The sequence below is a fragment of the Vipera ursinii genome (genome assembly GCF_947247035.1).
Source record: "Vipera ursinii genome assembly, chromosome: Z".
NCBI classification, from domain to species: domain Eukaryota; kingdom Metazoa; phylum Chordata; class Lepidosauria; order Squamata; family Viperidae; genus Vipera; species Vipera ursinii.
This window is the reverse complement of record NC_139517.1, coordinates 10868202-10883014: the sequence shown is the minus strand read 5'-3', so window position 1 is coordinate 10883014 and position 14813 is coordinate 10868202. Positions and strand designations below refer to the sequence as shown.

At 43.7% G+C, this 14813-nt stretch overlaps 1 protein-coding gene across 2 annotated transcripts in view; it reads right to left on the bottom strand.

Annotated features, from left to right (window-relative positions):
• The window catches only part of PNP (purine nucleoside phosphorylase), a 56425-nt gene that overhangs the window by 17661 nt on the left and 23951 nt on the right, over window positions 1-14813 (bottom strand). Inside the window, exon 2 of one of the 2 annotated variants that reach the window (XM_083377762.1) lies at window positions 13115-13158. In XM_083377762.1, the coding sequence (XP_083233888.1) occupies window positions 13115-13137 (23 nt within the window). In that variant the 5' untranslated portion in view covers window positions 13138-13158. Of the gene's footprint in view, window positions 1-13114; window positions 13484-14813 lie in introns of those variants that run through there. The other variant, XM_083377761.1, reaches the window with a different exon arrangement.

Below are 14813 nucleotides of genomic sequence, written 5' to 3'. Positions count from 1 at the left end.
TCACAAAAGGCAATCAAATGACCCTGGGATGCTGCAATTGTCATAAGGAATTCCAGTTGCCATATACCTCCATTTTTTCACCATGTGACCATGTGATGTTCAGAAGTCAAGTTTGACTCAGCCTTCCATCCTTCCAAGGTAGGTAAAATGAGGACCCAGATTGTTGGGGGCAATTAAGCTGACTTTGTAATAATGCCGCTTGGGGTGTGTGTGAAAGCCCTAATAAGCAGGCATATACATAGAATGAAGGCTACTGCTAAGCTTGTAAGCCGCCCTGAGTCTTCGGAGAAGGGCGGGATATAAATGGAATTAAAATAAATAAAAATAAAATAAAGTGCCAGGACCGCTGAGGTCATCAGTTGCTGCCACAGCTGTTAAGTGCAAGGACCGCTCATAAATCACTTTTTTTCAGTGCCCTTGCAACTTCAAATGGTTGCTGAACAAATGGTCGTGAATCGAGGACTATGGCAGACCGGCTGCAACTTACAGATTCTAAATAGAAACAATCCTCGGCTCCGTTTGTTGAAAAAGGTATAATTTCACTAGAAATCAAGTGCATTGCAATAATGCATGGCCAGAACTGAGAATCGCGTGCCAAAATCCCTCCATTCAACTTTTCCCTCTCTTAGCTGTCTCTCATCACTGCCTCCTTCTCCAACCCATCAAGTCCAATCCAGATGTTTTGAGAATGGGTAGGCTGGGTGACCTTGAAATGGCCTTCCAGGAGATAACAGCAAGCAGCAGGGGGGAGGGAGGCAGCTGACAGGCTACAGGTAGTCCTCGACTTACAATCATTCATTTAGTGACCGAAGTTATAATGGCACTGGGGGGAAAAAAGTGATTGATGGCCATTTTTCACCCTTTATGACCTTTGCAGCATCTCCATGGTCTCATAATCAAAATTTGGATGCTTGGCAATCAGCTTTTATTTAGGACAGTTGCAGTGTCCCGGGATCACGCGATCCCCTTTTATGACCTTCTGACAAGCTAAGTCAATGGGGGAAGCCAGATTCGCTTAACAGCATCGCTGCTGCTAACTTACCAACTGCAGGTGGTTCACTTAACCACTGCTGCAAGAAAGGTCGTAAAATGGGGCAAAACTCACTTTAAGACCGCTTTTCACACTTACAATGTCGCAGCACCCCACATGATTAAAAATTGGGCCTTTGGAAAAAAAAACGTTATGTATTTATGACAGCGGCAGTGTCCCGGGGTCATGTCACCTGTCTTGCTTAGCAACAGAAATTTTGGGCTCAACTGTGGTCGTAAACAGAGGACCACCTGTAGTCACATTCTGTGTTGGGCAAAACCTTCTCAAAGAGATATGGCATGTTGAGGACTTGTGGGGGGTGGGGGTGGCATCGCCCCCATCAGAGACTATCTTGCACCTGCAGCCTCTTTGGCCCAGGATGAGTAACAACAAAGGTTTAATTACTCCTGCCTTTTCCAAAGTGGTGCTTTCCAGAGCAGATGGCCCTACAATGCTCCATTGATTGGGGAATTCTGGGAATTGCAGTTCCAATCCCCTGGAGAATAAGTTATGATATTTAAATTCAGTAGCCGGAGCAGCGGGAGTTGTGCAGTGAGCCAGAACACACAGTTGATTGTGAGGCAATCTGCGTTGTGATTGATTGCTGTGGGAGTGGAGTTCCCCTTTTCCCTCCGCCTTTTTCCTTTTGTGTGCCCTAGTTTATGCTGTTCTCTGATTTCCCTGCCAATTTACCTCATGGCGCTCCTCTTTGCCTGACTGTATCTTGTTTGATGTACATACAGGCCTAAAATGTATTTATGTAAAACTACACAGTTGTGTCAGCCTTTCTGACTTCCTTTGGACAGCTGCTGCGCAATTCCCTGACACAATACCAATGAGAGATAATTGGATAGGAGTGTTGGGGAATTCTGGGAGTCGAAATCCAGACATTTTTTTCAAGTGAGTGTGGTTGGAAAACTCTATAGACAGAGCAGAAGCCAGATCAGGTTGGATGCATCCGGCTCAAAGTCACGTCCCCAAGCTGAGTCATACATCTTACAACAAACCTTTGCCACTTCTAAGATTATTATCAGCGCAAGCACACTAAGGTGCTGAGAAAATTTTAATTTCTGTGAGTGGGGAGCAGATGACAAGAAAGACCCAATCGATTCATCTCCCTTAATGCTCATTAAACTCTCCATTCCTCTCCCCCAAACAGATGCACACGTTATGTCGTGTTTGCTCACAGCTTGTCAACTAACCACCACTTTTTGCAAACCAAAAATAAAATAAACGTTGTCCCAGCCCAACATACCTTCCTCATAGCTGAATGATGAGTTTAAAACAAAGTCAGTTAAAAACGAACATACAAAAATAGCACTATACAGGTAGTCCTCAACTTACAACAGTTCACTTAGTGACCATTCAGAGTTACAACGGCACTGACCATTGCAGCATTCCCATGGTTACATGAACAAAATTCAAATGCTTGGCAACTGGTTCATAGAGAATAGAGATGGAAGGGACCTTGGGAGTCTTCTAGTCCAGAACCTATACCATCTCAGACAAGTGACTGTCCAGTCTCCTCCTAAAAAACTCCAGTGATGGAGTGCCCATGATATTTATGATGGTAGCAGTGTCCTGGGGACATGTGACCTTCTGACAAAATCAGTGGAGAAGTCAGATTCACTTAACAACTATGTTAACTAATGTAATAACTACAAATGAGTCAAGAAAAGTCATAACTGAGGCTTAACAAATGGCTCACTTAATAGCATAAATTTTGGGCTTTGGTTCTGGTCATAAGTTGAGGACTACCTGTATTCGCATAACATGAAAAAATGGAGTTGGTTTCTAACTTTTATTTCTACTTGGAGAGATGTCAGCGCCCATCCGGTTCGGTTATTTGATTGTTACGGTAAATTATTGTGCAAATCCAGAAAGTATGTTATGCTGGTGAACAAAGTACAGAATACATAGTATGCAAATCTTTTCTTCCTCTTTCTGTGTGCATCTGTGGCACCTGTCAGCAGCAGAGAATGCACAAGAAGGGAAAATCCAGATAAGTCACTGGTTCACATGACAATCCAGATTGTCACTGAATTATGGAGAAGTAAGGGCGGAGAAGGAAATGAAAGCACCCAGAGGACTGAGATCCATTGTGAATTAAACAGGCATGTAAGTCAGGTAATCCTTGACTTATGACCCTAATACAGCCCAAAATTTCTCTTCCTAAGCAGGACGGTTGTTAAGTGACTTTTGCCCCATTTTATGACCTCCAAACGCTGTAAGAATCTGGATTACTGGAATTTGGAGGGGATCACCTGCCTAGGCTAACGACATGAAGAGGCTTTAGGGCACGATAAAACAGAAAATTATAGCTTCCAATAAGGAACCACAAGAAAAAAAATGCAAGAGGTAGGAAAACAATAACCACCAGAAGGCAGAGTACCTGACTTTGCATCATAAAGTCTCTTTCCACACTTGGCAGAGGAGGCAAAAAAAAAAAAAAGAAGCCGCTGAGGCATCTGTAGCTCCTGATTGGCTGATCTCCTGAAGGGTGTGTGAGCCAGCAAAATGCCTCATTGGTTCCCAGCCTGCAAAGAAGGAACTTGCGTTGCAGCACAGAAAAGGCCATCTGTGAGCGTGTGTGTGTATGTACATGCATGCTTGTGCACACAACTCAGAAAATGTAATGCATTGTTTTAAAACATGCACAGGAACAAGGAGTCCTGCTTGTTCATGGGACAAGCATTTCACTTGAAACTGTTTGCTGACTAGATGGAGCTTTGATCCTGGCTCAAAACATTCGTCATAGCTTTCTTGTGAAACAGGCAGTGTGAAAATGTCTCGGTTTCAACAGCCACAAACCCTATGCTGTCTAGGAGTTGGGGTTTGAACCTTTAATGCAGGGGTCTTCAAACTTGGCCCTTTTATGACTTGTGGACTTCAACTCCCAGAATTCCTCAGCCAGACACCCTGGCTGAGGAATTCTGGGAGTTGAAGTCCACAAGTCATAAAAGGGCCAAGTTTGAAGGCCCCTGCTTTAATGTATCTGAAGAACTCTACGTTAGGTCAGATTGGGTTAAAGGTATACAGGTAGTTTTCAACTTACAACCATTCATTTAGTGACCCAAGTTATAACAGCACTAGAAAAAAGCGACTTACAACCATTCCTAACACTTAAGACCATTGCAGCATCCCTATAATCATGTGAACAAAGTTTGGGCAGTTGACAACTGTCATGTATCTACAACAGTTGCAGCATCCTGGGATCATGCGGTCACCATATGCAAACTTCCCAGGTGTCTTCCAAGGAGTGAAGTAAAGGTCGTGGTGGGGGGGGAGACACGACACCAGATTTGCTTAATGACCACTTAGTTCAGACATGTTAAACACAAGGCCCGGGGGCCAGATCCGGCCCGTGAAGTGGTTTCATGCGGCCCGCGAAGCCATCCTGGAAACAGTGAGGGAACAGCCTCCACTGCCTTGGCCCTGGCCCAGAGACCCTCCTTCTGCCAGAGACCCTCAGATCTGTCCCACTCCTGCCCAGGCCCCCATAGGCACCCTTGATGCGAACGATGTAGAGCTGGCCACGCCCACCCAGTAGGCTGTACGCACTCTAGCCACGCCCACCCAGTAGGCCACGCCCACACTGGCCATACCCACCCGGCCCCCTGAGAGCAACCGCAATGCTGATGCGGCCCTCAATGAAATTGAGTTTGACACCCCTGACTTAGTTCATTTAACCCAAAGGTGCTTTTTCAAAAGGCAACTGGACTTGGTTTTTTCTTGAAGACGTTCTTGAGTGAGAAGCAAAAGGTCTTCAACGAAAAACAAAGTCCAGTTGCCTTTTGAAAAAGCACCTTCGGAACAACCATGACCTGGATGGCTGAGAATCTCCACAGACATTGAATTCACTTAACTGCAGTGATTCATACACAATCGTAGCAAAAACGATTGTAAAAATTGGGTGTGGCTCACATAACAATCACCTTCCTTAGCAGCAAAAATTGTGGTCTCCACTGTGTTTATTATGTCAAGGACTACTTTACATCAGGACTATCGGCCATTAACATAAGTACCCTCTCAGACGGGTGAGTGCTGATACTACTGCCACCTAAACAACACAAGGATGGGCTAGGGCAGGGGTAGGCAACTGTGGCTCTTTTATGACTCATGGACTTCAACTCCCAGGATTCCTGAGCCAGCTGTCTCAGGAATTCTGGGAGTTGAAGTCCATGAGTCATAAAAGAGCCACGGTTGCCTACCCCTGGGCTAGGGGATGCATTAATCATTTTATATAAACTTGCAGCTTACTTGAGCCATTCACGGCTCATAGTATCCCCAGGGAAGATACAGCAAGCTGGCTAGAATCTCAGTCCTCCCATTAGAGGCTGAATCTATACTGCAAAATTCTGCGGAGGTCCCCCCCCCCCGGCTTAATATGGCTGAATATTTCTTTGTGGAAGAACATATGAATGCCACGTGTTCAGGCAAAAAAGGTGGACACTGCATGCTAAGTAGGCATCTAAGGATTGCTGTGGTGTCAGCCAAACTGCTGAGCTCAACCAGAACTTTCTACGGATGGGAATCCTTTGCTATGAGCCACAATAACAGCAGGATGTACTCTGAAGGCCATCTATGGAAGGGAGGCTGGTGGGCTTCCTTGTGCACTCGATGGAGAACAGATTAAAAGTAATCCTTGACTTACCACCACGGTGGGGCTCAAAATTTCCCTTGTTAAGCAGGAGAGTTGTTAAGTGAATTTTGCCCCATTTTATGACCTCTCTGGCCACAGTTGTTAAGTGAATCACTGCATTCTTCAGTTAATAACACAGTTGTTAAGTGAATCTCACTTTCCCATTGACTTTGCTTGTCAAAATGTTGCAAAAGGTGATCGTATAATCCAGGGACACTGTTAAATGTCATAAATACATGCCAGTTGCCAAGCCTCTGAATTCTGATCACATGATTGTGGGGACGCTGCAATGGTCGTAAGTGTGAAAACAGTCATAAGTCACTTTTTCAGTGCTGGTGTAATTTCAACAATCACTAAACAGAGGATTGTAAGTTGAGGACTGCCTGTCGATGGGCCAGAGGTCCAGTCCAACAGAACGCTACTACTTGTGTTTTTATGTCATCTTCTTGAGTAACTATGCTAATCAGCACGTATGTAGCCGTACTCAACCAGAAACGTATAACATTCTTAGCAGTGACACAAGTCAGAAAGCCAGATCCTGACAGTTGATGCAATCTCCTTTTAGAAGACATGGGAACATCCTGTTCCTTCTCTTACCAGATACAATGACATTAAACCACAATTTCTCAGTCTCATTTCTGGATTACGTAAACTGGGCAGTATAAAAACTTAGTCAATGGGGAAGTGATGAGTCATGAACAAGACTCTTATCAGGACAGCCAGTTAGTTTTCAATGGGTTCCAGGTGCTGTAAGAACAAAGAAATACCAGCAGAATACACAGCGGTTTTGATTGCAACTCCCAAATGCAAGGAAATAGTTTAACATGAGGAAATCAAGAACTTCTCTCTTCTGGTCTTAAAAGTCAACAGCTAAGATAGATGTAAGAATGTATAAGATGCCTTTCATTGAAAACTTCCAATCCAGGGGATGGGTCAATGCAGGGATATGAACTGGAGCTGGCCATAAGATTTCAACAGCATGCATGAATTTAGGCTTCCTTCTTCAGAGTAAATCAACAGATGGAGCCAGGGCGTTCAACATTTGCTCCAAATTAAGGTGGGAAAGTCTGCTGTTATGACCACAGCTTTATTTTAAAAAAAAAAAACTTAAAATTGGTAGCTATCAGATCATACACAGCATGGCCCATATCAGGTTTACTCAATATGGACATTCCACACTGGGTCTTCTACCACGTTTGAAGGCAAATACATGTCCCAAGATAATGTTGCAGGATCTAATCTGGGTGGGACACTGGAACCAGAGGTCTAGTCCACCAAGCTTTCGGACTCATGCTGAAGCCCATCCTCTGGGAACTTCTCTCTACATCAGACATATCAAACTCGCGATGTCACGTGATGTTGCGCAACGTATCAGAGCCTTTTCGCCATTGATGGCAATGGGGTGGGCGTGGCTTCCAGATGACGCATCCGGCCTGCGGGCCGGCAGTTTGACACCCCTGCTCTACATATTCTGGTAAATAGAAGTTCCCTGAAGATGGGCTCCAGCACAAGAAGACTAAAACACCGGTCCCAGGGACCAACCCAGATTGGATCCTTCTACCACTTCCTCATCATAGGAACAGTTAAGTTAGACGGGTCCTTGGTGGTCTCTGAGCTTGGACGTTTTCTTCCAGATGTTTCATTACTCAAACTAGGTAACATCACCAGTGCTACCTAGTTTGGATAATGAAACATCTGCAAGAAAACAGTCTCGTTCAGACAGCACCAAGTACCCTTCATGTCAACCCTGAACTACAAATATTTATTTTATTTTATTGAATTTATATACCGCCCTTTCCTGAAGGACTCATATTATCCTTTATTGCTACAGCTAAATTAGTATGCAAAGTGCTTTCACCCACTGTGGCCAATATTGGGAGATGGTGAATTGCTCCCAGTGGATATCATGATTCAACAAAGACTTGAGATCCATCAGCTGAGACCCATCGATCGATCACTGGGTCATGCCAGTGTCCTGGAGTCAAAAGCGTTCCTAACCAATTGGATCCATGCCTACCCACATTATAAACCTAAGTTCCATGTCCAGCTCCTGATTTTCAACTCAGCATATTTTTCCATGTGACCTTTCTAAAGAGAGTTAAAGTTTACATGGAAAAGGACTGACTAGAAAACTGGATAATAAGCAACAGTCATGATTTTGCCCGAGAACTGCCTACTTACCCAAGCATTTTTAATGGGAAGAAGGCCAATATTTTATTAACAGTGACCAGTTACAAGAAAGCTACGCCTTTGGTAGACTGCTGGACAAGCTTGTTCTTCACTGTCAACATTACTGGCAACTTTTGAGAAATTTTCCACAAAGGGAAGTGATCGTTTTTTCATATTTCTTGCCTATTCTACTATTGCATAAAAAAAAAGAATTGCAATCTTCCAGCTTGCATAAAATATGCTATCGGAATAGATGTTGTCTGTGGTTCCATGAAATGCATAGCCATAATTCTGATTTACTGATATATTCCAAGATAAAGGGACAAGCAAAGATATTATTTTGCTGACAAAGCTACGTATTTCCCTGAAAGAATTAGTACATTGTTTAGCACATTATCTTGTTTCATTGCTCCTTTAAAAGTAAACTATAAACCAGCTTATCTTCAAGACTAAGAATCATGGCCTATTATAGGGCAACAACTGAGTTGGGACCACATACATCGCCAGGTTTTTTTTTTAAAAAAAAAATCTGCTTTCACCAATGAGATAAGCCAAAAAGAAATCATAAATTGTGAACCTCAGTAGCATAGCCTGTTCTCAAATCACAAAATTTTCCAAACACGTCTGCAGTCATTGTTATATTTATTCATGCTGGAAACCTTTATGGTCTTTTTGCTGAAAATGGGGGAAAAACTGAACGTGGTCTTTGGGTTCGATGATTAGAAAGGGAAAAATGGAGGAAGGGAATTATGATATAACCTTAACAAGGGTAGATAGGCAATAAACGTAAACATATCTGTAACAGGTGTAAAAAAAAAGGTTGGAAGCAAATCCTTCATATATATATATTTTTCTTTCCTCTTCTTTTTTCTCACTTAGATATCTATTTTTCCTTCCTTCCTACCCACCTTCTTTCAAATTCATATTGTGTGTTTGCTTTTACTATTACATAAAATTTCTTCTTAAAAATATTTTTTTTAAAAAACCCAAACATCTATGTTTGGTCAGTAAAACCAAATCCCTGAGTTTCAAGAGGCCAAATTATAAAACTGTGCCAGTTTTCTGCTTTTGTACTTAAGGAACTGTTGTATCATCAGATTGATTGTAGCCAAAATAAATAATTCAAAAGACAAGGAACAAAGTTGTTTATATAATTACTTATTACTTATCATCAAAGCCATAGCCTTTGTGTCTCTTTTGTTGAAATACCACCCATTCAGGATGTTCCTCTCCGCTAACACGGACTAACCATAAATCTAATATCAAGCCAGGGTTAAACAGAGACAGCGAAGTACAAGAGGAACAGGAGTCCAAACCTTGAACTCTAGTTCCTTGCCAACATTTTTATGTCTATTTCTCGCTCTTTGACCTATTGAATTTTCTCCCTTGTCGCAGATCTCCCCAGGACATTGATGAATCTCTGAAGTTATATCCATGCTCAAGGTCCTGATAAAATAACCAATGATTATTAATAATAAAATATAAACTAGATTTTGCTTCCTTTTCTTAACTGGCAGTTTCAATTTGTATTTTCTTAAAGGTTAAAGTTTGCCTTGTTAATTGCGCAAGCATACAATGCAGGTAGTCCTCGACTTATGACCACAATTGAGGCCAATTTTTTTTTGCCACAGTTGTTAAATAAATCACTGCAGCTACTAAGTGAATCATACAGTCATTAAATGTCTTCTCGCATTGACTTTGCTTGTTGGAAGTTGGTGTGAGGGTTACAAATGGTGATCACATTTTTATTTCGTGTTTCACGTGACCCCAGGACAATAAAACTGTCATAAATACATGCCAGTTGCCAAGCACCCAAATTTTGATCAGGTGACCATGGGGATGTTGCAGTGAGTGGTGTGAAAAATGGTCAGTGGTCAGAAGTACCATTATAACTTGGAAAGGGCATTAAACAACCGGTTGCAAGTCAGTTCTTGCTTGTAAATAAAATTTAAAAAAAGGAAAACATACTAAATGCGCCTTGGGATCTAGTTGGGATGTAACAGTTTGGGGTTTTTCACTTTTCTCTCCACTTATCTTTCTCTTAATTCTCTTTCAAGAGAATCTCACAATATTTGCTTTCTAGAATTTGGAACAATTGGCATCTTAACTAAAATAAAACTTCATTTAAAAAAAGTTGGCCTGGGAAACCAACAGTCACGTGACAAGCACCTGTCCTTCAATTTTGAGGGAAATTTAACCTTGTACAGAGTACTTTTTTTCCAAACCACATAAGCAAACCTCAATATTCTCGGGGTTTCCATTCACAAATAGTGAGGGGGGGGGGGAAATAAGAATTTCAGTTTTCACAGGCAGAAGCATACAGAAACCACATCAGACACCGCTGAGCAATTTAGGAAGTATAAGTCATAAAAATTCTCAGTCTCCTTTTGTATTACAAATGACTCAAGTTTTCTTTTGCCACAAATTGGTTCAGAGCCCAGAGGGGAAAAAAACAGTTTTCAATATGATGCATCATATTAGCACACACCTCAAATGGATGTTCACTGTTTCACTCATCCCTTTGCATGTTTTAATTGCACGTATTAGCAGGAAAGACAAAAAGTCATTTCAGACATGAATTCAATGCCTCCTTGAAAGCCTAATGGGCACAAATACAGGCACACACCCTGAAGCAGATTGATAACAGCACTTACTTACTTTACAGGTTGCAAAGAAGAGCAAATTGAACCAGAAGCATCTTTGCAACCTAGTGGTCTCCAGATCCTTTAGGACAGAGGTGTCAAACTGCCGGCCCGTGGGCCGGATGCATCATAGCGAAACCACACCCACCCCATTGCGGGCAATGGCAAAAAAAGTCATGAAAGTCATGATACGTTGCAACATGTCTCGTGACATTGAGTTTGACACCCCTGCTTTAGGACTTCAACTCCCAGAATTCCTGGCATACAGTGGGGAGAGTAGTAGGTGATGGAAGACTAGGCACAACCAATTCTGCCTCTCATATATGGAAAATTCAAGCTACTTGTATCCTCAGCCTACCTGGTAGGGCTGTTAAGAATAAAGAAGCAAGAAGGAGCTTACTGCTTGTTGGAGAGGTGGGATAAAATATGCAAATTAAATTTGGAACATGAAGCGTTTACTTACATAGGATCTTTCAGTCTAAAGAAGCTACATAGATGTTTCCATGCTACTTCAGGAATGTAATTGATCAACAACAGTAATGTAAATTTCCACTTCTTGAGCCCAGTTCTTAAATCCCTAGCTCAATTTTCTCTCCCCACTCAAAACTCCAAATTCTCACTTTTGAGAACTCTCCAGCTGAGGCTGGAGCTCAGCAAAGGAATAAGGAACACAATAATAATAGGAAGAGAGGGGATGCTTCAGAAGAGGACCCCCCCCCTTCTTCCCCCAAAAGATGAGCAATTAAAATAATTTTTAAAATTGGGAGTTTGTGTCAACTCTGAGGCTTCCGGTTCATGCACTGCTTAACTTTGTTGTAAGGGAATGCTGCTCCTACAACTACTACTATTACTACTAGCAGTGATGAAAATGTCACAGACAATAGCAGTCCACAGCTGATTTTAAGGGGGCGGTGGGGGGAAAATCAGGACCTGACCTTGATGTACTGGGATGGGAAACTACCGGGGAAAAGTCACAGTTGTGGTCTACGCCAATGTTTCTCCACCTTGGCAACTTTATAAAATGTGCAGACTTCAACTCCCAGAATTCTCTAGCTGCTGGCTAGGGAATTCTGGGAGTTGAAGTCCACACATCTTAAAGTTGCTCAGGTGGAGAAACGTGGCCAAGACTGAATTCAAAGAAGAACCATCAATGAAGAGGAACGGGTAACCCAGACAATTACACAAATCTGTCCTAATAGACCAGCGGATTTGAGTTCAGCTAGAGGGCGAGATTCTATAGGGCAGCCACCGCAATGGTAATAACAGTAGTAATCTACCCAACCACTCCAGACTCTTCTGAGGATTAACACACACACACACCAGATTATTCTACATTTGTTGTTATTGTTAGTTGCGAAGTCGTGTCCGACCCATCGCGACCCTATGGACAACGTTTCTCCAGGCCTTCCTGTCCTCTACCATCTTCTGGAGTCCATTTAAGCTCACCCCTACTGCTTCAGTGACTCCTATCCAGCCACCTCATTCTCTGTCGTCCCCTTCTTCTAGTGCCCTCAATCTTTCCCAGCATTAGGCTCTTCTCCAGTGAGTCCTTCCTTCTCATTAGGTGGCCAAAGTATTTGAGTTTTAGCTTCAGGATCTGGCCTTCTAAAGAGCAGTCAGGGTTGATCTCCTCTAGAACTGACCGGTTTGATCGCCTTGCAGTCCAAGGGAGTCTTCTCCAGCACCATAGTTCAAAGGCTTCAATTCTTTGGCGCTCAGCCTTTCTTATGGTCCAGCTTTCACTGCCATACATTGCGACTGGGAAGACCATAGCCTTGACTATACGCACTTTTGTTGGCAGGGTGATGTCTCTGCTTTTTAGTGTGCTGTCTAGATTTGCCATGGCTTTCCTCCCAAGGAGCAAGCGTCTTTTAATTTCTTGGCTACAGTCCCCATCTGCAGTGATCTTGGAGCCCAGGAAAATAAAATCTGTCACTACCTCCATTTCTTCCCCATCTATTTGCCAGGAATTGAGAGGGCCAGATGCCATGATCTTGGTTTTCTTAATGTTTAGTTTCAACCCAAGTTTTGCACTCTCCTTCTTCACTCGCAATCTCCTTCTTCACTCGCAACAACAGACTCTACATCAGGGGTCTTCAAAGTTGGCCCTTTTATGACTTGTGGACTTCAACTCCCAGAATTCCTCAGCCAGGCATGCCGGCTGAGGAATTCTGGGAGTTGAAGTCCACAAGTCATAAAAGGGCCAACTTTGAAGACCCCTGCTCTACATTATAAATTGGTAAATTTTACAACATCCACCCGCTCAAAAGCATGAGATAAAATACAGAGGTCCTTCGCGAATTGCCTTTTTTTAAAAAAAAAAGATGATGAAAAACAACCAATGATGTTTTTTTCCCCCTCTCCCTCCCTCCCTCCCTCTTCCCCATCCCCAAAGCCGGGACTCCTTAAAATGGCTTTCGCCACCCCGAGGCCATCCAGTCGGGTCGGATGACTACTCCCATCTGCGGCCGGCGATAATGGGACTTGTAATCCAGAAACCCAGATCAGAAGGCAGCCCCTCGGATCAGAGGCAGACGGGCCATAATTATTCCACCGAGGGAATATAATTTCCCCGCAATCCCTCCTCCCCGGGAGCAACCCGCTTATAACTAGTAACGTTCCCACGCTGACCTTTCTTCCCGCTGGTTGGCCATGATGCGAGTCGGTGACTTTTTCTTTCTTTTTTTTTTCTCCCGCCGCTTCCGAAGGTTCCTCCAGAGAATCGCGTTGCTCTGCGGGGAAACCGGAGGCTCGGCCGGCCTTCTAAAAAAAAGGAAAGAACGTGTCGTCATAAAGACGCCGGCCAATCGGGAGGCTTCCCGTGCCGGCAACAAAGGTTGCCCCGGGCGACCCCGGCCTTCTCGTCACAGCAGGGGACCCGCTCCGCCCACTTCATTCATGCCCCCCCTGGCGAAAAGCGCGCGGGAGGAGGACGAGGAGGAGGAGGAGGCGGCATCCAAGCGGGACGGGCGGGCGAAAAAGGAGGCGCGGTGGGAAGCGAGGATTTCCACTGACGCGTCTCGGCGGCACACGCGGCCGGCCAAGGCTGCGAACGTGGGCGGATGCCGGAGGCTGCTTCCTGGCCAACCCTCAGCCGCTTCCAGCAATTCCCCGCTTCTGAAGCCCTACGGCTCAATCGTCGGTCCCGGAACGTTTGTCAGAAGAGGGAATTTTTTTCCCCCTTTGCTCATCACTTCCCCCTCGTCTAACTTTCTCGTCGAGCCTTCCGATATTTCTTTTTTTTAAAAAAAAAAAGTCGATTTTATTTTTACGCTGTCCGGCTGTGCTTATGGGAGGGAAAAAAAACTAAAAGTTTTGCTTAGATTTGGGGAAATGATGTCGATGGAGGTTCTCGGTCCTCCAAGTCATGGTTGTCCCAAAGTTGCTTTTTTTTCCCCAGGAGCCAACTGGATTTTCTTGTTTTTCTTTGAAGACCTTTCCCTTCTCATCCAAGGAGCTACTTCAGCTCTGACTTGGATGGGGATGATCTTTCCATTCCCCACTTCAATGAAAGTCTTTCAGGAGGCAACTGGGTTTTCTTGTTTTTCTTTGCAGATCTTTCCCTTCTCATCCAAGGAGCTTCTTCAGCTCTGACTGGATGGGGATGATCTTTCCATTCCCCACTTCAATGAAAGTCTTTCAGGAGGCAACTGGGTTTTCTTGTTTCTCTTTGAAGACCTTTCCCTTCTCATCCAAGGAGCTTCTTCAGCTCTGACTGGATGGGGATGATCTTTCCATTCCCCACTTCAATGAAAGTCTTTCAGGAGGCAACTGGGTTTTCTGGTTTTTCTTTGAAGACCTTTCCCTTCTCATCCAAGGAGCTTCTTCAGCTCTGACTTGGATGGGGATGATCTTTCCATTCCCCACTTCAATGAAAGTCTTTCAGGAGGCAACTGGATTTTCTTGTTTTTCTTTGCAGACCTTTCCCTTCTCATCCAAGGAGCTTCTTCAGCTCTGACTGGATGGGGATGATCTTTCCATTCCCCACTTCAATGAAAGTCTTTCAGGAGCTAACTGGGTTTTCTTGTTTTTCTTTGAAGACCTTTCCCTTCTCATCCAAGGAGCTTTTTCAGCTCTGACTGGATGGGGATGATCTTTCCATTCCCCACTTCAAAGAAAGTCTTCAAAGAAAAACAAGAAAGGCCAGTTGCCTCCTGAAAGACTTTCTTTGAAGTGGGGAATGGAAAGATCATCCCCATCCAGTCAGAGCTGAAGAAGCTCCTTGGATGAGAAGGGAAAGGTCTTCAAAGAAAAACAAGAAAATCCAGTTGGCTCCTGGAAAAAAGCACCTTTGGGACATTTCAGGAAATGCAATGTTCTTTTTCTATTC